A 22410-nucleotide genomic window follows, 5' to 3' on the forward strand; every position below is an offset into this window, starting at 1 on the left:
TCGAATAAAACCCCCTCCTGAAGAAATCCTCTATAGACCATGCGTACTTCAGTCAGCTAAGGGGGCAAAGGTTTGAGTAGAGACCACAAAAACCCCAGTGTCCGCTAAGGTTACCATGGTTGTTGAATTCCTAACCATACCACGTGGAGCATTGGCAGCTAGAAATTATGTCAACCTGGGATGCGAAGACCGACAACAGCCGAAACATCTATTCTACGAGAACATTTCTGAATCGTACTCTGAAGTATCCATTCTAACCACCTAAGACTTCAGGGAAGCAGAGAGAGAGACGCTCTGATGAACAGACTCTCCACAGACTGCCGATTCCAACAGAGATCATGACGACACACTGGGCGTAAATATATATTGATTGCAATTATTCCCGAATGAGTGAGCGTTCATGTGCAAAGGATTAGCATTTCAATGAATATAATTATCAACTGTGTAGTGACTCTTTTGTCTTTCCCGCCCTTCTCAGTGCACACCCACTTCCCTTTTGTAAGCCAAGCCATCATATCGGCTTAGCCCACTAGGGAACCTCCCCTATCATTTCCTTGTAACCATATCTACTGTGTTGTTTGTTTATGCATTTCTGTGATTATTTAGTTAGTTAGTAAATAAATGATTAAAACAATTGGTGTATGGATGATTCATAGTAAAGGCTGGGTTCGTGCAGATAACCAATAATTTACAACATTTGGAATAAGACTAACGTGAGGTAAAGAATAATTCATTAATTAGAAGACTAATTGTTCAGATATTAAAATATCTGAAGAGTTATATTAGGAAAAATATAACTTTGTAATCTGAAGATTTTCCTTGGTGCCCCGACTTCCTAGTTAATTACATTTACATTATTAGTTTAATCATGTAATAATAATTACAGAGAATTGATTTGATAAAATAACAGTCTTCACTTTACTGATGCCAAAGACAGGACAGTTTTTTACAAGATGAGTGATGAGAAGAGAATCGTCCAGCCCATTCGATATCTCACTACACCCCCATATGCCTTGAAATATGCATTGAGACGGATTAAAAGTAAGTTTACAATATAATCCTTCGAACAGCCAACGCTCTAGCTCTGCCCACAACTTCCGGAGTTTATAGCATTCCCAGAAAGCATGGATTTTTGAGTCATTATTCATTTTACAATAAAGACAAGACATACCGTTGTATTGTATGATTTGTGGATTATTTCTCTTGTATAATATATTCTATACATTAGTTTATCCTGGACTAAACATACATTTTTTTAACTGTAATTTCGTTAGTTATGCTCCAACTTTCCCTCCATGTTGTGCAAATATCAGTCATTTTTAAGTCTTTGTTCTAATAGTTTCTATTTTTTTCTAAGAGATTGTGAGTTGGATATGCTCTCTTCAAAGTTTTGTCCAGTTGAAGTCGGAAGTTTACATACACTTAGGTTGGAGTCATTAAAACTCGTTTTTCAACCACTCCACAAATTTGTTGTTAACAAACTATAGATTTGGCAAGTCGGTTAGGACATCTACTTTGTGCATGACACAAGTCATTTTTCCAACAGTTGTTTACAGACAGATTATTTCACTTATAATTCACTGTATCACAATTCCAGTGAGTCAGAAGTTTAACATACACTACGTTGACTGTGCCTTTAAACAGCTTGGAAAATTCCAGAAAATTATGTCATGGCTTTAGAAGCTTCTGATAGGGTTATTGAAATCATTTGAGTCAATTGGAGGTGTACCTGTGGATGTACTTCAAGGCCTACCTTCAAACTCAGTGCCTCTTTGCTTGACATCATGGGAAAATCAAAAGAAATCAGCCAAGACCTCAGAAAAAGATTTGTAGACCTCAACAAGTCTTGTTCATCCTTGGGAGGAATTTCCAAATACCTGAAGGTACCACGTTCATCTGTACAAACAATAGTATACAAGTATAAACACCATGGGACCACGCAGCCGTCATACCTGCTCAGGTAAGAGAGGCTTTCTGTCTCCTAGAGATGAACGTACTTTGGTGCGAAAAGTGAAAATCAATCCCAGAACAACAGCAAAAGAACTTGTGAAGATGCTGGAGGAAACAGGTACAAAAGTATCTATATCCACAGTAAAACAAGTCGTATATCGACATAACCTGAAAGGCCACTTCGCAAGGAAGAAGCCACTGCTCCAAAACCGCCATAAAGAAGCCAGACTACGGTTTGAAACTGCACATGGGGACAAAGATCGTACTTTTTGGAGAAATGTCCTCTGGTTTGATGAAACAAAAATAGAACTGTTTGGCCTTAATGACCATCGTTATGTTTGGAGGAAAAAGGGGGAGCTTGCAAGCTGAAGAATACCATCCCAATTGTGAAGCGGGGGGTGGCAGCATCATGTTGTGGGCGTGCTTTGCTGCAGGAGGGACTGGTGCACTTCACAAAATAGATTGCTTCATGAGGTAGGACAATTATGTGGATGTATTGAAGCAACATCTCAAGACATCAGTCAGGAAGTTAAAGCTTGGTCACAAATGGGTCTTCCAAATGGACAATGACCCCAAGCATACTTCCAAAGTTGTGGCAAAATGGCTTAAGGACAACAAAGTCAAGGTATTGGAGTGGCCATCACAAAGCCCTGACCTCAATCCTATAGAACATTTGTGGGCAGCGTGTGCAAGCAAGGAGGCCTACAAACCTGACGCAGTTACACCAGCTCTGTCAGGAGGAATGGGCCAAAGTTCACCCAACTTATTGTGGGAAGCTTGTGGAAGGCTACCCGAAATGTTTGACTCAAGTTAAACAATTCAAAGGCAATGCTACCAAATACAAATTGAGTGTACGTAAACTTCTGACCCACTGGGAATGTGATGAAATAAATAATTCTCTCTACTATTATTCTGACATTTCACATTCTTAAAATAACTGACCTAAGACAGGGAATTTTTACTATGATTAAATGTCAGAAATGGTGAAAAACTGAGTTTAAATGTATTTGGCTAAGGTGCATGTAAAATTCCGACTTCAACTGTATGTTCTCATTTTAAAAATGATGCCATTAGACAATGTACATGAAGCTAATCATTATACTCGATTTTGTACATGCTGACATTACATTTCTGGGTGCAAATCCAACCCTTGTTATCTAGGGGGTGAAATGTCTGAAAGCTGGAGATGGGATCCTTAGCTTAAAACATACTATTGCCAAGTTCAATGACAGATACTTTCTCCAAGAGGGTCTGAGTGGCACTTGGAGGTGCCAATGTGATAATGAAGATGGTTTGCCTAAGACTGCCACAACAATTACATTGTCTATGCTAAATGTGTTTAAAATAGTTGGGCTATAAGAAATACGTTTTATTCAACGGGGCTAGGGAAAGCAGAGATGACAAAATACTTTTCATTTCACCCATACAACAATATAGCATATTTTTCAAGTACAGTATGTTTACAATATCATAAACAATAGTCTCTACACGTTCCAAATGACATTTTATATATTCATATGGTTTAAGGGGGCACTTTTGTCATGACGACAAGGTGAAGATGCTCTACTCAAATGGCACAACAGAATCGTTCAGATTGACCAAAGCACAGCATAGCAACCATCTCGTATATTTGAGGGATGTCTCCATTCATTTCTGCAAAAGGGCAAAGTAGTAGAAGAAGAAACTGATGCTGCTGCAGCATTGCTCATCTTCATAGTGGGAATCCAGTCGACATGAGTGTCTTGATAGAGGTCAGCTGGTGAACCTACAGTAGTTCATAAACAAATGAAAAGCACACCTGATGTTAGAATATCACTTCTTCAGGTCACCTATACAATCAGGGCTCTTAATTATTTGGTTCTGTTCATTTCGTTCAGGTGTTTTAGTGTCATATAAAGATTACATCTATTGCTGGGCTTGAACAACCAACACAGCAGGTTGTCATATCCCATCAAGACCTTTGTCATATGCTGTAATGTCCATACATACATTTTCCCTGTTCTTATGAATAAAGTTATTATTGGGTTATCAATGATAATTAGGGTTAGCTGAAATGCACAAAAATCTTATGAGTATATGATAACCACTGGAGTTTTTGGGGAAAATAATGTCCTCCAGGGTACATGGACATCACATTGTACCATTTGCGTCTCCCCTTTCATGGTCATGGCTAGAAGCGATCCAGCTTTTGTCAATTTAACGTCATATTTGACATTTCGTAGCAGATTAGGAGAATTTAGGCAGCAGGTTAGGAGAATTAGGTTATGGTTAGGAAAAGGGTTAGGGTTAGCTAAAATGCACAAAAATTACTTTTGACAATTTGACAAAAGCTGGATCCCTTATAGCCAGGAACCCCTTTTCATGGAATAAATGTTGTGGATCTTAATGTTTTTCCTCATAATCCTGGACTATCGGACCACCATTTTATTACGTTTGCAATCGCAACAAATAATCTGCTCAGACCCCAACCAAGGAGCATCAAAAGTCGTGCTATAAATTTTCAGACAACCCAAAGATTCCTTGATGCCCTTCCAGACTCCCTCTGCCTACCCAAGGACGTCAGAGGACAAAAATCAGTTAACTACCTAACTGAGAAACTCATTTTAACCTTGCACAATACCCTAGATGCAGTTGCACCCCTAAAAACTAAAAACATTTGTCATAAGAAACTAGCTCCCTGGTATACAGAAAATAGCCGAGCTCTGAAGCAAGCTTCCAGAAAATGGGAACGGAAATGGCGTCACACCAAACTGGAAGTCTTCCGACTAGCTTGGAAAGACAGTACCGTGCAGTATCGACGAGCAGCAGTGAGGGCTCTATCATCCTATTTTTCCAACTTAATTGAGGATTTTCTTTTTTTTGATACTGTCGCAAAGCTAACTAAAAAGCAGCATTCCCCAAGAGAGGATGGCTTTCACTTCAGCAGTAATAAATTCATGAACTTCTTTGAGGAAAAGATCATAATCATTAGAAAGCAAATTACGGACTCCTCTTTAAATCTGCGTATTCCTCCAAAGCTCAGTTGTCCTGAGTCTGCACAACTCTGCCAGGACCTAGGCTCAAGGGAGACAGTGAAGTGTTTTAGTACTATATCTCTTGACACAATGATGAAAATAATCATGGCCTCTAAACCTTCAAGCTGCATACTGGACCCTATTCCAACTAAACTACTGAAAGAGCTGCTTCCTGTGCTTGGCCCTCCTATGTTGAACATAATAAATGGCTCTCTATCCACCGTATGTGTACCAAACTCACTAAAAGTGGCAGTAATAAAGCCTCTTGAAAAAGCCAAACCTTGACCCAGAAAATATAAAAAACTATCGGCCTATATCGAATCTTCCATTCCTCTCAAACATTTTTGAAAAAGCTGTTGCGCAACAACTCACTGCCTTCCTGAAGACAAACAATGTATACGAAATGCTTCAGACTGGTTTTAGACCCCATCATAGCACTGAGACTGCACTTGTGAAGGTGGTAAATTACCTTTTAATGGCGTCAGACCGAGACTCTGCATCTGTCCTCGTGCTCCTAGACCTTAGTGCTGCTTTGATACCATAGATCACCACATTCTTTTGGAGAGATTGGAAACCCAAATTGGTCTACACAGACAAGTTCTGGCCTGGTTTAGATCTTATCTGTCAGAAACATATCAGTTTGTCTCTGTGAATGGTTTGTCCTTTGACAAATCAACTGTAAATGTTGGGGGTTCCTCAAGGTTCCGTTTTAGGACCACTATTGTTTTCACTATATATTTTACCTCTTGGGGATGTCATTCGAAAACATTATGTTAACTTTCACTGCTATGCGGATGACACACAGCTGTACATTTCAATGAAACATGGTGAAGCCCCAAAATTGCCCTCGCTAGAAGCCTGTGTTTCAGACATAAGGAAGTGGATGGCTGCAAACGTTCTACTTTTAAACTCGGACAAAACAGAGATGCTTGTTCTAGGTCCCAAGAAACAAAGAGATCTTCTGTTGAATCTGACAATTAATCTTGATGGTTGTACAGTCGTCTCAAATAAAACTGTGAAGGACCTCGGCGTTACTCTGGACCCTGATCTCCCATTTGACGAACATATCAAGACTGTTTCAAGGACAGCTTTTTTCCATCTACGTAACATTGCAAAAATCAGAAACCTTCTGTCCAAAATGATGCAGAAAAATGTTTCCATGCTTTTGTTACTTCTAGCTTAGACTACTGCAATGCTCTACTTTCCGGCTACCTGGATAAAGCACTAAATAAACTTCAGTTAGTGCCAAATACGGCTGCTAGAATCCTGACCAAAAAATGTGATCATATTACTCCAGTGCTAGCCTCCCTACACTGGCTTCCTGTTAAGGCAAGGGCTGATTTCAAGGTTTTACTGCTAACCTACAAAGCATTACATGGGCTTGCTCCTACCTATCTTTCCGATTTGGTCCTGCCGTACATACCTACACGTACGCTACGGTCACAAGAACCAGGCCTCCTAATTGTCCCTAGAATTTCTAAGCAAACAGCTGGAGGCAGGGCTTTTTCCTATAGAGCTCAATTTTTATGGAATGGTCTGCCTACCCATGTGAGAGATGCAGACTCGGTCTCAACCTTTAAGTCTTTACTGAAGACTCATCTCTTCAGTAGGTCATATGATTGAGCGTAGTCTGGCCCAGGTGTGTGAAGGTGAACGGAAAGGCTCTGGAGCAACGAACCACCCTTGCTGTCTCTGCCTGGCCGGTTCCCCTCTCTACACTGGGATTCTCTGCCTCTAACCCTATTACAGGGGCTGAGTCACTGGCTTACTGGTGCTCTTCCATGCCGTCCCTAGGAGGGGTGTGTCACTTGAGTGGGTTGAGTCACTGACGTGGTCCCCCCCCCCCCCCCCCTAGGGTTGTGTCGTGGCGGAGATCTTTGTGGGCTATACTCGGCCTTGTCTCAGGATGGTAAGTTGGTGGTTGAAGATATCCCTCTAGTGGTGTGGGGGCTGTGCTTTGGCAAAGTGAGTGGGGTTATATCCTGCCTGTTTGGCCCTGTCCGGGGGTATCATCGGATGGGGCCACAGTGTCTCCTGACCCCTCGCCACAGTGTCTCCTGACCCCTCCTGTCTCAGCCTCCAGTATTTATGCTGCAGTAGTTTGTGTCGGGGGGCTAGGGTCAGTCTGTTATATCTGGAGTATTTCTCCTGTCTTATCCGATGTCCTGTGTGAATTTAAGTATGCTCTCTCTAATTCTCTCTTTCTTTCTTTCTCTCTTTCGGAGGACCTGAGCTCTAGGACCATGCCTGGCATGATGACTCCTTGCTGTCCTCAGTCCACCTGGCCGTGCTGCTGCTCCAGTTTCAACTGTTCTGCCTGCGGCTATGGAACCCTGACCTGTTCACCGGACGTGCTACCTGTCCCAGACCTGCTGTTTTCAACTCTCTAGAGACAGCAGGAGCGGTAGAGATACTCTCAATGATTGGCTATGAAAAGCCAACTGACATTTACTCCTGAGTTGCTGACTTGCTGCACCATCGACAACTACTGTGATTATTATTATTTGACCATGCTGGTCATTTATGAACATTTGAACATCTTGGCCATGTTCTGTTATAATCTCCCCCCGGCACAGCCAGAAGAGGACTGGCCACCCCTCATAGCCTGGTTCCTCTCTAGGTTTCTTCCTAGGTTTTGGCCTTTCTAGGGAGTTTCTCCTAGCCACCGTGCTTCTACACCTGCATTGCTTGCTGTTTGGGGTTTTAGGCTGGGTTTCTGTACAGCACTTTGATATATCAGCTGATGTAAGAAGGGCTATATAAATACATTTGATTTGATTTTGATTCCTAGACATAGATTACATGGTTGCATTCAAGTCGAGGTCATTTTTATTGAATTGTTGTCAGTGTCAGTAGAGTAGGCCTAGGCTACCATCTTATTAAAAAGGTTTCTGCTAATTTCTCCAGCCATATAAAGTGTAGGTAGAATTGCATGAAATGTTTATCTCACGCCACATTTTTCCAGTGCAAAGGAGACGCCCCTGATATAGCCTATAAACCTATGCCACCACGCACTTACTAATAGCCTAAATTATCACTATCCAATCTACTTGGAATAGTATGATTCCATTTGTCTGCAATTGTGATAATAGAGGCATGCAATCCTTTGTTATAAAGACAACATTTTTTTGATGGTGAAAAATAGCTTCCCCAAAACTTTAAACTCACGCGACACATGCTAATTGCTAGACTACAAGCTATCTAGGTAATTTTGGCTAACTTAGTGTTGTTATTAACACCTGGTTCATTAAGAGCTAAACTAAACTCGAAATCGATCAGACTTGACTTACCAGTGATGAAATGATCGTAGCAGACCCGTTACTGACAGCTGTCAGGGTTCAGGACTTGACAGGCAAAAAGGTTTATTCGCTTTTCTGACAGTTCTTGAGTCTTATCTTGATGTCACCAATGATGTTTCATGATTGAGGGTAATCTGTACACATCTTGTTTTTCTGTTGTCTGTCCTGCCTTGTTAAAGCAGCCAAGTACTCTACAGAAAATGACCATGGTGATGAATCAACTAGTTTTAGGCACTGTTGTCATGCAGTTTGGGGTAGCCACTCGGCTGTTGTTGTCAGAAGAATTAATGCGGTGGTCTTCCAACATGGCAGCCAGGACGCGTTGTACGTCAACTGCAAGCCGTCGATTCCTTTTTGATTTTGAAGATACTGTTGCACAAACAACATGAAGATTTAAGTCTACATCATACCAGGCTGTTAGCCAGGTAACTAGCGATTAGCATTAGTGGCTAACCTAGATTTAGGCCAAACTTTCTAAAGACAGAGAAACTAGCTGTTTGCAGATGTAAGAGAAACACAAACTGATGGTGTAATTATAGAACACTAGGGGATTTATATTAAGAAGCAAAGTGAAAACAGCATCATTGTTATCAACATTGTTGCATGTGCGGCATTGACCATGGAGACTGGACTCAAGTGTCTCGTGGTTGAGGAACAACAAATGCACTCCTTGAGTGACAGGGGTGAGGTTAGGTCTGTGTTAAAAACAGCATGGAGCGAGAGAGAGCAGAGAGAGATGACTCAAGTAGTGAAGTAAACTATAAAAATGGACTTAAAAACCCAAAGTCCGTGCATCAATACCAGTGTATCGTAAAATACGATATATCGTCCAGCCCCATGTAGAAATGAAAATGTTCAGCCTCTTTGAAGGCTCCTTAAAATTCTTGTAACTTTCTGCAGGGTTTAACTCCAAGGTGCCCTGCTGGCATGTACTTGCACATTTCCGTAACTTGAGTTATTCTGGCTAAGGCTAGGTCTAGCTCCCTAGGGGTAGCTGAACATGTTTAACTACACCAAGGCTGTGTGGACAATTTGAGGGGTCCACTATATCTCTGCAGTCCTCTCCCTCTCCATCCTTTCTCTTTCTCCTTTCTACTCTTCGGGCTTCCAGTGTGTGCTATAGGGAGAGGTTAATTTCACTATGAGTGTGCTGCTTTGATATGCTCTTGGGCAGCAGTGGGTTGAAGAGTGGATAGGTTTCTCTTGACTGCTGAGCTCACATCTCCCTTTCCTGGGTGACTTTCTCCTCTCCTGTTGTTCAGTTTGTTTGTTGGGTCAGTCCTGTCCACTGGTCTGTGTAATGAGCCCCTTCCCCTCATCTACCCTCTCTCCTCTCCTCTCCGTTCCTCTCCTCTGTTGTTCAGTGTGTTTGTTTGGTCAGTCCTGTCCACTGGACTGTGTAATAAGCCCCTCCCCCTCATATACAGTGTCTCTCTCTCTCTCTCTCTCTCTCTCTCTCTCTCTCTCTCTCTCTCTCTCTCTCTCTCTCTCTCTCTCTCTCTCTCTCTCTCTCTCTCTCTCTCTCTCTCTCTCTCTCTCTCTCTCTCTCTCTCTCTCTCTCTCTCTCTCTCTCTCTCTCTCTCTCTCTCTCTCTCTCTCTCTCTCTCTGCTTGCTGCCCATGTTTTTGTGAGTGTGTGTGTGAGTGAGTGCATAAGCCATGGCAGAGCCTCCACTGCAGCAGGTGGAGAGGTAGTGATGGAATGAGTGGAAACGCAGGATGAGCGAGAACACACACGCCCCCCCCACCTCCTTCCACATCCATCCCCCCCGGCCCAGGGCTCTCTTTCTCTCTCCCTCTCTCCGCCACCATGGTTCTTCCCTCTCTCTCTCTGAGCTCATTGATCTGACTGCCTCAACGCAAAGCGCGAGTCAGCCGAGCAGAGAGTGAGGGAACGAGAGAGAAGTAGAGTGAGAGGCACAGACACAGACTTTGATTGCTGAGCTGGGCTCACAGAGAGAGAACTGGGACTGCTGTGCTGTGTACTAAGTAAGGAGAGAGACGGGGGAGACGGAAGGACAGAGACGGACGGAGGGAGGGAGAGAACGAGAGACTGCCTATACCTTTGACTGCCTACAAGGATTATGAGGATGGTGGTTGTGATGAAGAAGAGACAAGGGGAGCAGTCTGGAGGCAGGAAGAGCCAGGACTGACAGAGTGACAGACTGACAGTTGTACAGAGGGTTCCTGGCTCGGGGGGTGGGGAGGGTGGGGGTGGGGGTGTGCAGAGAGAGAGAGAGAAACCATGATGGAGGTGCCCAGGCACTGACAACACTATGACACCCAGCATCAAGCACTCGGATTGTTTTACACCAATGTTGTGCCACTGTAAAGTAGCATGCACCAACAGCACCATCTCGCTTATGTTCGGATGCAAGGTAGGAGACAAGCACACACACACACACACACACACACACACACACACACACACACACACACACACACACACACACACACACACACACACACACACACACACACACACACACACACACACACACACACACACACACACACACACACACACACACACACACACTCTGTCTGGTGATGTGACTGAATACTCTCAGTAATGTAGGGAAGCATGGATGAATGGTGGTCAGTATTTGTTTACGTGTGTGTGAGTAAGAGGGAGTCTCTGTGTAATGTACCGTAATAGTCAGCCACATGGGGTCTGTGTGTAATATTTGCCATGTGTGTAGAAGGAGCGAGAGAAAGAGGGAAAGAGGGAGAAAAAGATGGAGAGTGTGAGAGAGGGAGAAATGGAGGAAGAGTTGACCCAAACAGAGCTGTGTTAACCCAAACAGAGCTGTGTTAACCCAAACAGAGCTGTGTTAACCCAAACAGAGCTGACGCACATGCTCCTACAGTGCTCGTTAGGCTGCTCAGTCTGTGAGCAAAAGGAATCACAGTGTGTGTGCGTGTCTGTGTGTGCATGTATGTGTGTGTGTGTGTGTGTTAAGACCCTCAGAGCTACCTCTTTTAAGATCACATCAAGCATAAATAATGTTTGCATTTCCTCTCTGTGCCCTCACACACACACAAACACACACTAGTGATGTGCTCGCTTTAAGAAGCTCACATTGTTAATCTGGTTGGAGTTTAGTCAAGCTGAATCCTAACACACTGACATATGACAGCCTCTGTGTGTGTGTGTGTGTGTGTGTGTGTGTGTGTGTGTGTGTGTGTGTGTGTGTGTGTGTGTGTGTGTGTGTGTGTGTGTGTGTGTGTGTGTGTGTGTGTGTGTGTGTGTGTGTGTGTGTGTGTGTGTGTGTGTGTGTGTGTGTGTGTGTGTGTGTGCGCGTGGGATTAGCGGGTTTTGAGTGTGCTGCATCAAGTCAAGCAGACACAGAGAATGTATCTCTCCCAATGTGCTCGCCAAACCAAGTACACATGTACTGTAAGATGCGTGCTGTATCATAATTAACATGTCATAATATTGATGCACATAAAGCATGCTACCATGCCCTCAGTAGCGCCTCTTAAAACCATCCAAAACAATTATTCTCCATCTTATCTGTTTTGCTGCCTTCCTATCGGACTGTCTATCTCCTATTTCTGTACATGTTTGTGCGTTTGTGTGTGTGTGTGTGTATGTTCTCCCTGTGTTGTCATCCGCTTTAGAAAACTCACACAGTAAACCAAACAGCTACTTCAGCTGATTACGCAACAACCTCTCGCTCTGTTCCTCTCCTCTGGGGGGTTCCCTGCCTCTCCCATCCCTCCCCCTCACCCCTCCTCACCCCTCTCACTGTCTTATGTCATAACACTCCAGCTAAAGCACTCTGGCTAAAGGCATCAGCATGGTTCAGTTCGACTGGCGCCTTGCCCAACTTGGCTAGGCGAACCAAACGAGCGTGCTCCCTTAAAAGACCTTTGCTTGAGAAATGAGGAAAAAGCAGCAGCAGTACTGTTTGTCCACTTTGAGATGTTGTTGCCAGTATACACTTCCTTAAAATAGTCAGAGTTAATCAAAGATAACTCAAGAAATCGGTCATTAATTTAGACTTTTTTGCCAAGGAGATCTTAGTTGCGTAATTTTACATCTAACTGAGATTGCTGGTGCAGTATTTGTCATTGAACAAATTTGCATGAAAACGAGTTGTCTCTCGTTGAATGACAACGAAGACTTTATTGACGAATCCCTACTATTGACCAATCACAGACGAAGGGGAACAGACTTCTGCTACTGACTTCAGCTTGTCTCAAATAAATGTGCCCGAACTACCGAAAAAACCCTTACTGAAGTCCAAAACAAACAAAAACGTCACAATGTATTCATAATATATGCACAAACTCTTCTGAACTGTTTCTGCTGGGAAGCATGCGGACGCCTTAACACACTCGCCTCGCTCTACACTGGAGAAAATGATCTCTCAGAAGTGTTAGTAGGAAGGCAGGCCAGTACAGTGGACTGGTGGTTTTATTTATGTGAGTCTAACTCTTTGTTTCCCAACTGTTTCAGTGAAGAAAGGACCTCCCATAGCAGAGTGACTTCCAGAGCTGTGTGGGTATGATCAATTCAGTGTTAGTCTTGGTCTCTGAAATCTAACTGGTAGGGTAGAGCTGAGCAAGGCAGTGTAGTGCAGACCAGAGTACATGTTCATGTACTGTTCTGTAAGTAATTGGCTGCTGGGTTGGCGTATGTATATGGGAAGGCTCAGGCTGGGTTGGTGTATAAGGGATGGGAGTTTGGCTGGCAGAGGAAACGTCAGCCATGGGAGAGGGAGAGACTGTTAGTGGCTGCAGTTTACCTGAATATGGTATTGCTGAAGACAAGTAACTTAATTAATAGATGAGGCGAGAAACTAAACTACTCTGTCTGGGTGTCCTCTGTCTGCTGCCTGAGGTTTCTAAATAAATCAAAATGATTCAGTGACTGCAGGTTTACTCTTCCCTCTTCCTCCTCCTCCTGTCTCATTGCTGTCAGTGTGTAGAGAGATTGGGAGGGGAGCTACTGCTCAGAGCGAACAGAGCTGGAGATGACGAACAGCGAGGAGAGATGAGACAGTTCGATCCATTGCCCATTTCTTCCCTGCCACCAACTCCTCCATAGCTCTACAGGAAACAGACTGAGGCCATTCACTGAAACCGACTTACTGAACTGGGGTGTATGCAGAAAAAAGCTGTGTGTGCCTGCGTCCGTGCGTACGTGTGTGCGTACGCATGTATATACAGAAAGTGCATATGCATGTACAGTTGAAGTCGGAAGTCTACATACACCTTAGCCAAATACACTTAAACTCAGTATTTCACAATTCCTGACATTTAATCCTAGTAAATATTCACTGTCTTAGTCTAGTTGGGATCACCACTTTATTTTAAGAATGTGAAATGTCAGAATAATAAAGAGTAGAGAGAATGATTTATTTCAGCTTTTATTTCATCACATTTCCAGTGGGTCAGAATTTTACATACAGTCAATTAGTATTTGGTAGCTTTGCCTTTAAATTGTTTAACTTTTACTTGGTACTCATCCCGGATCCGGGAGCACCCCCCACAGTAAAAAAGCTGACTAGCATAGCCTAGCATAGCGTCACAAGTAAATACAAGCATCTAAATATCATTAAATCACAAGTCCAAGACACCAGATGAAAGATACAGATCTTGTGAATCCAGCCATCATTTCTGATTTTTAAAATGTTTTACAGGGAAGACACAATATGTAAATCTATTAGCTAACCACGTTAGCAAAAGACACCACTTTTTTTACTCCACCAGTTTTTTACTCCATCAGTAGCTATCACTAATTCGACTAAATAAAGATATATATAGCCACTAACCAAGAAACAACTTCATAAGATGACAGTCTGATAACATATTTATGGTATAGGATATGTTTTTTTAGAAAAATGTGCATTTTTCAGGTATAAATCACAGTTGTACATTGCAGCTGCAATCTGAAATAACGTTGGAAGCAGCCGGAATAATTACAGAGACCGACGTCAATTAACAAAATACTCATCCTAAAACATTTCTGAAAAATACACAGCCTACAGCAATTGAAAGACAAAGATCTTGTGAATCCAGACAATATTTCAGATTTTCTAAGTGTTTTACAGGGAAGACACAATATGTAAATCTATTAGCTAACCATGATAGCAAAAGACAACTTTTTTTCTCCACCATTTTTTTCCTGCATCAGTAGCTATCACTAATTCGACTAAATAAAGATATATATAGCCACTAACCAAGAAACAACTTCATAAGATGACAGTCTGATAACATATTTATGGTATAGGATATGTTTTTTTAGAAAAATGTGCATTTTTCAGGTATAAATCACAGTTGTACATTGCAGCTGCAATCTGAAATAGCGTTGGAAGCAGCCGGAATAATTACAGAGACCGACGTCAATTACCAAAATACTCATCCTAAAACATTTCTGAAAAATACACAGCCTACAGCAATCGAAAGACACAGATCTTGTGAATCCAGACAATATTTCTGATTTTCTAAGTGTTTTACAGCGAAAACACAATATATCGTTATATTAGCATACCACATGAGCTAACATCACACCAGCATTAAATCAAGGCAAAAGGGGCGATAACGTTATCGCCACCAAAATATATTAATTTTTTCACTAACCTTCTCAGAATCCATCTTAGGAAAGGCACCTATGTTTACGATTATTTATCGATTAGATTGACAAAAAAAATACAGGTTGGACAGCTAATGAAAGATGCATTGGTTATTAATGCAACCGCTGATTTAGATTTTTTAAATTTACGTTACTAGACATACATTGTGAGTTACAGCCAGACTAGTGCCGCAAAAAATGGCTGACAACTGCGTTTACATTTTTCAACATAAATACGGAATAAAATCATAAATAACTCTTACTTTTGGACGAGCTTCCATCAGTATCTTGGGCAATGTGTCCTTTGTCCAAAAGAATCGTTGCTTTGTTGTAAAACGACCTCCTCAACTTCGGAACTAGCAGCTAACGATAGCTACACGGCACACACATGCCCAAATCCTCAAACGCAATACTAAGGAAATTCAGAAAAATAGCAATATACTCGCATAAACTGATATAAATCGGTTTCAAATAACTTCGTTATGATGTTTCTAACACCTATATCGAATTAAATCACAGACGGATATATCTTTGATCAATAACGAGAGCTTTTGAGCATGCGATTCTGATGTCCTCGCTTGCGTCCTGGCGAGCGTCGAAAAGAAGGGTCATCTCACTCCATTCCCTTTTATAAACTCTGAGAAACACCTAGAGACACCATTCCACTTCTCATTGGTTACTGACATCCAGGGGAAGACAGGTGCAGTTCATGTCAAGCCATAGGGCACACACAGAGTTTTAAACTGATCCGAGATCAGAGACTATTTTTCAGAGCTTCGCATGTCCTGTCATGAGTTTCGCTGTAGAAAGAGTTCTGGTTCACCCACAGACATAATTCAAACGGTTTTAGAAACTAGAGATTGTTTTCTATCCAATAGTAATAATAATATGCATATTGTACGAGCAAGAATTGAGTACGAGGCAGTTTAATTTGGAAATGTAAAAAAAGAAATAATGCTAACAGCTCCCCCTATTGACAAAAGGTTAACTTGGGTCAAACGTTTCGGTTAGCCTTCCACAAGCTTCCCACAATAAGTTCGTTGAATTTTGGCCCATTCCTCCTGATAGAGCTGGTGTAACTGAGTCAGGTTTGTAGGCCTCCTTGCTCGCACACGCTTTTCCAGTTCTGCCCACACATTTTCTATATGATTGAGGTCAGGGCCACTTAAGGATCGGACCCTTTTTTAAAGTTTCGAACCCTTTTTAAGGATCGGACCCTTTTTTAAAGTTTTCGCCTAAAATGACATACCCACATCTAACTGCCTGTAGCTCAGTACCTGAAGCAAAGATATGCATATTCTTGATATCATTTGAAAGGAAACACTTAGAAGTTTGTGGAAATGAATGTGAAATGAATGTTAAAAAACAACCGTTGTTTTTTTTGTTTTTTTTTCATCATCTTTGAAATGCAAGAGAAAGGCCATTATCTGATTTTGGACTAGGCACAATTTAGATGTTGGCCACTAGATGGCAGCAGTGTATGTGCAAAGTTTTAGACTGATCCAATGAACCATTGCATTTCTGTTCAAAATGTTGTATCAAATATGCCTAATTGGTCAATATATACATGTTCAAGTACATAAATGTGCACTCTCCTCAAACAATAGCACGGCATGTTTTCACTGTAATAGCTACTGTAAATTGGACAGTGCAGTTAGATTAACAAGAATTTAAGCTTTCTGCCCATATAAGATGTGTCTATGTCCTAGGAAATGTTCTTCTTACTTACAACGTCATGCTAATCACATTAGCGCACATTAGCTCAACCATCCCGAAGGTGGGACACCGATCTGTAGAGATCTTTAAGAGCTTGAGGCCATTCTACTGCCAATGTTTGTCTATGAAGATTGCATGGCTGTATGCTCGATTTTATACACCTGTCAGCAACGGGTGTGGCTGAAATAGCCCAATTTGAAGGGGTGTCCACATACTATAGTGTAGCTGCCATCTGATGGGCCTACCTACCGTACTGTACAGATCCCCCAGCATGAGTGTGCAATGGCAGAGTGGTACAACCTGCCATGTGGCATCCTGTCAAACAGCTAACCACCTACTCAGATGCTCTCAGGTTGTAGCTTTAGCAAACCATGATACAAACTGAGCAGGCTACAAACAGACGTACCATTTCTATTCTGTCCTTTGTGAGTCTAGCTGGGCTTGCTATGCCTTGACCGGCTTATGCCAGGCTATGAGACTGTGTGTGAGAGGCGGGGCAGTAAGAGGCAGGGTTTGCACGTGTGTGTATGTATGTAAGAGAGAGAGAGAGCGAGAGAGAGAAAGCTGAGCGGGGCGTCCCATAGCCAGAAGGGTACTGAAGGCCTCTCTGTCCTCTCCCTCAATCTCCAGTCACGCAGCCCAAACCATCCCTGCCCAGCCCTGGCACAATGACTCAAAACCTCACACATTATGTCTGCTCCAATCCTTACACTCTACTGCATGACACTCATTTACATAAGAGCCTGAGCCTCCCACTCAAACATAAGTGTATTTATGGCTTGTGTCCGACCACGGGCAGTATTTAACTCCGGTCCTCGAGGTACAGCACGCAATACAAGTGAGTGAGTGAGAGAAATCCGGAGAGAGTAGTGAGAGGAGAGGAATGAGGGGAGAGGAGGAAAAGTGAAGATGGATAGAGAAGGAGAAGATGAGAGAATGAGATGATTAGCAGCATCTGATGTGAGGCTCATTATGGAAGCCAAGAGAGGCCAAGAGCAGCGCAGTCAGTCAGTCCCTCCACATGTCACAGATGCTTTGATATATAACGGCTGCATCGAACCAGAGCTGTTTGATGTGGGTTTTAATGACGAGCTCAGAAACTTTCAACATGGCACCGTCATAGGATGCCACCTTTCCAACAAGTCAGTTTGTCAAATGTATGCCCTGCTAGAGCTGCCCTGGTCAACTGTAAGTGCTGTTATTGTGAAGTGTAAACGTCTAGGAGCAACAACGGCTTAGCCGCGAAGTGGTAGGCCACACAAGCTGGCAAGAATGGGACTGCCGAGTGCTTGAAGCACGTAGCAAGTGAACATTGTCTGTCCTCGGTTGTAACACTCATTACTAAGTTCCAAACTGCCTTTGAAAGCAACGTCAGCACCAGAACTGTTTCTTTGGGAGCTTCATGCAATGGGTTTCCATGGCTGAGCAGCCTCACACAAGCCTAAGATAACCATGAGCAATTCCGAGCGACGACTGGAGTGATGTTAAGCTCGCCGCCATTGGAGCAGTGGTAACGCGTTCTCTGGAGTGATGAATCACGCTTCAACATCTGGCAGTCCGACGGAATAATCTGGGTTTGGCAGATGCCAGAGAATGCTACCTGCCCTAATACATAGTGCCAACTGTTTGGTGGAGGAATAATGGTCTGGGGATGTTTTTCATGGTTCGGGCTAGGCCCCTTAAGATTCCCCTTCACTGGAACTAAGGCTACAGTTATTATGTACATAATGTTTCTGCCACCGTGTCTGATGACCGAAAAGAGCAACTAGATCTCAGGACAGCGATTACTCACCCCATACTGGAGGAATACTTTTTCTTCAACGAGTCGGACGGGAAAGATTTACTTCAGGCCCTCATCCCTGTAATTCGCAGGAGAAAGAGACGGACGTATCGTGGACGAAGATCCGGGTGCCTTGTTAGGATCCGTCGCCAAGAGGGTAATCTACCTTTACCATCGTTCCTATTAGACAATGTACAATCAATTGATAAAATAGACAAACTATGATCATGTATATCCTACCAATGGGACATTAAAAACTGTAATATCTTATGTTTCACAAAGTCATGGATGAATGACGACATGAATGACATACAACTGCCGGGTTTTAAGCTTTTTCGGCAGGATAGAACAGCGGCCGCTGGGAAGACAAGACCACACTATTTACCAAGAGTTTTCATCTGTATTTTTCGCAACTGTCGACATATTACCACAAATGGATGCTGGCACTAAGACCGCACTCAATGAGCTTCATACGGCCATAAGTAGCTCCTAGTGGTCGGGGACTTTAATACAGGGAAACTCAAATCTGTTTTACATAATTTCTACCAGCATGTTAAATGTACAATCAGAGGGGAAAAAAACTCTAGACCACCTTTACTCCACACACAGAGACGCGTACAAAGCTCTCCCTCACCCTCCATTTGGCATATCTGACCATACAGTAGTTCTATATTTCTGATTCCTGCTTACAAAGAAAAACTAAAGCAGGAAGCACCAGTGACTCGATCAATAAGAAAGTGGTCAGATGAAGCAGATGCTAAGCTACAGGACTCTTTTGCTAGCACAGACTGGAATATGTTCTGGGATTCTTCCGATGGCATTGAGGAGTACATCACATCAGTCACTGGCTTCATCAATAAGTGCATTGATGATGTCGTCCCCACAGTCACCGTACGTACCCCAACCAGAAGCCATGGATTACAGGCAACATCTGTACTGAGCTAAAGGGTAGAGCTGCCGCTTTCAAGGAGTGGGACTCTAACCAAGTAGCTTATAAGAAATCCAGCTATGCCCACTGACGAACCATCAAACAGGAAAAGGGTCAATACAGGACTAAGATCGAATCGTACTACACCGGCTCCGACGCTCGTCGGATGTGGCAGGGCTTGTAAACTATTACAGACTACAAAGGGAAGCACAGCCGCAAGCTGCTCAGTGACACGAGCCTACCAGACGAGATAAACTACTTCTATGCTCGCTTCGAGGCATTTAAAACTGAAGCATGCATGAGAGCATCAGCAGTTATGGACGACTGTGTGATCACGCACTCCGTAGACGATGTGAGTAAGAACTTTAAACAGGAAAACATTCACAAAGCCGCAGAGCCAGAGGGATTATCAGGACGTGTACTCTGAGCATGCGCTGACCAACTGGCAAGTATCTTCACTGACATTTTCAAACTGTCTCTAACTGAGTCTGTAATACCAACATGTTTCAAACAGACCACCATAGTCCATGTTGCCGATGACACAACAGTGGTAGGCCTGATCACCAACAACGATGAGACAGTCTATAGCAGGGGTGGGCAACTCCAGTCCTCGGGGGCCTGATTGGTGTCACTCTTTTTCTCCATCCATAGCAAACACAGCTGATTAATTAAATTGCATTCTAAACTGAAGATAAGGATTAGGTGATTATTGGAGTCAGGTGTGTGTTAGCTGGGGCTGGGGTAAAACTGTGACACCAATCAGGCCCCAGAGGACTGGAATTGCCCACCCTTGGCCTATAGGAAGGAGGTCAGAGACCTGGCTGTGTGGTGCCAGGACAACAACCTCTCCCTCAACATGATCAAGACAAAGGAGATTATTGTGGACTACAGGAAAAGGAGGACAGAGCACGCCCCCATCCTCATTGACAGGGCAGCAGCGGAGCAGGTTGAGAACTTCAGGTTCCTTGGTGTCCACATCACCAACAAACTATCATGGTCCAAACACACTAAGACAGTCGTGAAGAGGGCACGGTAAAGCCTATTCCCCCTCAGGAGACTGAAAAGAGTTGGCATGGGGTCCTCAGATCCGCAAAAGGTTCTACAGCTACACCATCAAGAGCATCCTGACGGGTTGCGTCACTGCCTGGTATGGCAACTGCTCGGCCTCCAACCGCAAGGCACTACACAGGGTAGTGCATATGGCCCAGTACATCACTGGGGCCAAGCTTCCCGCCATCCAGGACCTCTATTCCAGGCGGTGTCAGAGGAAGGACCTAAAAATTGTCAAAGACCCCAGCCGCCCTAGTCATAGACTGTTCTCTCTGCTATCGTACGGCAAGCGGTACCGGAGTACCAAGTCTCGGAACAAAAGGCATCTTCACAGCTTCTACCCCATACGACTCCTGAACAGCTAATCAAAAGGCTACCCAGACCACTCTTTTACGCTGTTGCTACTCTCTGTTTATTATCTATGCATGGTCACTTTAACTCTACCTACATGTACATATTACCTCAATTACCTCGATTAACTGGTGCCCTCGCACATTGACTCTGTACTGGTACCCCCTGTAATAGCCTCGCTATTGTTATTTTACGGCTGCTGTTTAATTATTTGTTACTCTTATTTTGTTTTAACTTATAAATTTTTTACTTAACACGTTTTTCTTCTTAACTTCTTAAAGCATTTTTGGTTAAGCATTTCACTGTAAGGTGTTGTATTCGGCGCATGTGACAAATAACATTTGATTTGATTTGACAATGACATTCTAGACGATTCTGTGCTTCCAACTTTGTGGCAAAAGTTTGGGGAAGGCCCTTTCCTGTTTCGGCATGACAATCCCCCCATGCAGAAAGCGAGGTCCATACAGAAATGGTTTGTCGAGATCGGTGACCTCACCCCATCGAACACCTTTGGGATGAATTGGAATGCCTACTGCGAGCCAGGTCTAATAGCCCAACATCAGTGCCCAAACTCACTAATGCTCTTATGGCTGAATGGAAGTCCCCGCAGCAATGTAACTTTCCACTAGATGTTGGAACAACATCAAACTGCAGTCAGGTCAAGACCCTGGTGAGGACAACGAGCATGCAGATGAGCTTCCCTGAGACGATTTCTGACAGTTTGTGCAAAAGTTATTTGGTTGTGCAAACCCAGTTTCATCAGCTGGCCAGGTGGCTGGTCTCAGACAATCTCCCAGGTGAAGAAGCCGGATGTGGAGGTCCTGGGCTGGCGTGGATACAGGTGGTCTGAGGTTGTGAAGCCGAGTGGACTTCCCTAAATTCTCTAAAACGATGTTGGAGGAGACTTATGGTAGAGAAATGAACATTCAATTGTCTGGCAACAGCTCTGGTCGACATTCCTGCAGTCAGCATGCCAATTGCACGCTCCCTCAAAACTTGAGACATCTGTGGCATTGTGTTGTGTGACAACTACACAATTATGAGTGGCCTTTTTATTGTCCCCAGCACAAGGTGCACCTGTGTAATGATCATACTGTTTAATCAGCATCTTGATATGCAACACCTGGTGGTTGGATTATCTTTGCAAAGGATAAATGCTAATTTAACAGGGATTCAAGCAAATTTGTGCACAACATTTGAGAGAAATAAGCTTTTGATGCATATGGAACATTTCTAGGATCTTTTATTTCAGCTCATGAAACATGGGACCAAAACTTTACATGTTGCGTTTATATTTTTGTTCAGTATATATATCTGAACGACTCTTCAGGTTTGTTTGAGTGCCTTGTCAATGCAGTCTCTCTTTTCTCTCTTGTTTGTCGAGCACATATTCATTATGCCTAGTTGACAAGTGAGCGTAGTTTGCGACCAATGTTTTATATTAATACACTAGATGACTAACAGGGGGCGCTGTTTTTAAACCACCATGCCTCCATCTTGGGACTCTCCCACCATTGTAAAACATTTTTTGTAAGCTATAGAAATGTATTTATTAAAGGGATACTTTGGGATTTTGGCAATTAAGCTCTTTATCTAATTCCCCAGAGTCGATGAACTCATGGATACCATTTTTATGTCTGCATCCAGTATGAAGGAAGTTATAGGTAGTTTCGCAAGCCAGTGCTTATTAGCATTAGCGCAATGACTGGAAGTCTATGGTATCTACTAGCATGCTAGCAG

The 22410-nt window shown here is 43.1% G+C and overlaps 1 protein-coding gene across 1 annotated transcript in view; it reads left to right on the top strand.

Moving 5' to 3' along the window:
- The first annotated feature begins 10473 nt into the window (after positions 1–10473).
- Positions 10474–22410, top strand: part of LOC139578766 (discs large homolog 1-like protein) — a 215148-nt gene continuing 203211 nt past the window's right edge. The window contains exon 1 of the mRNA XM_071406763.1: positions 10474–10640. Coding sequence (XP_071262864.1) covers positions 10539–10640 — 102 coding nt within the window. The 5' untranslated portion in view covers positions 10474–10538. The remainder of the gene's footprint in view (positions 10641–22410) is intronic.

The sequence above is a fragment of the Salvelinus alpinus genome, chromosome 6 (assembly GCF_045679555.1).
Source record: "Salvelinus alpinus chromosome 6, SLU_Salpinus.1, whole genome shotgun sequence".
NCBI classification, from domain to species: Eukaryota; Metazoa; Chordata; class Actinopteri; order Salmoniformes; family Salmonidae; genus Salvelinus; species Salvelinus alpinus.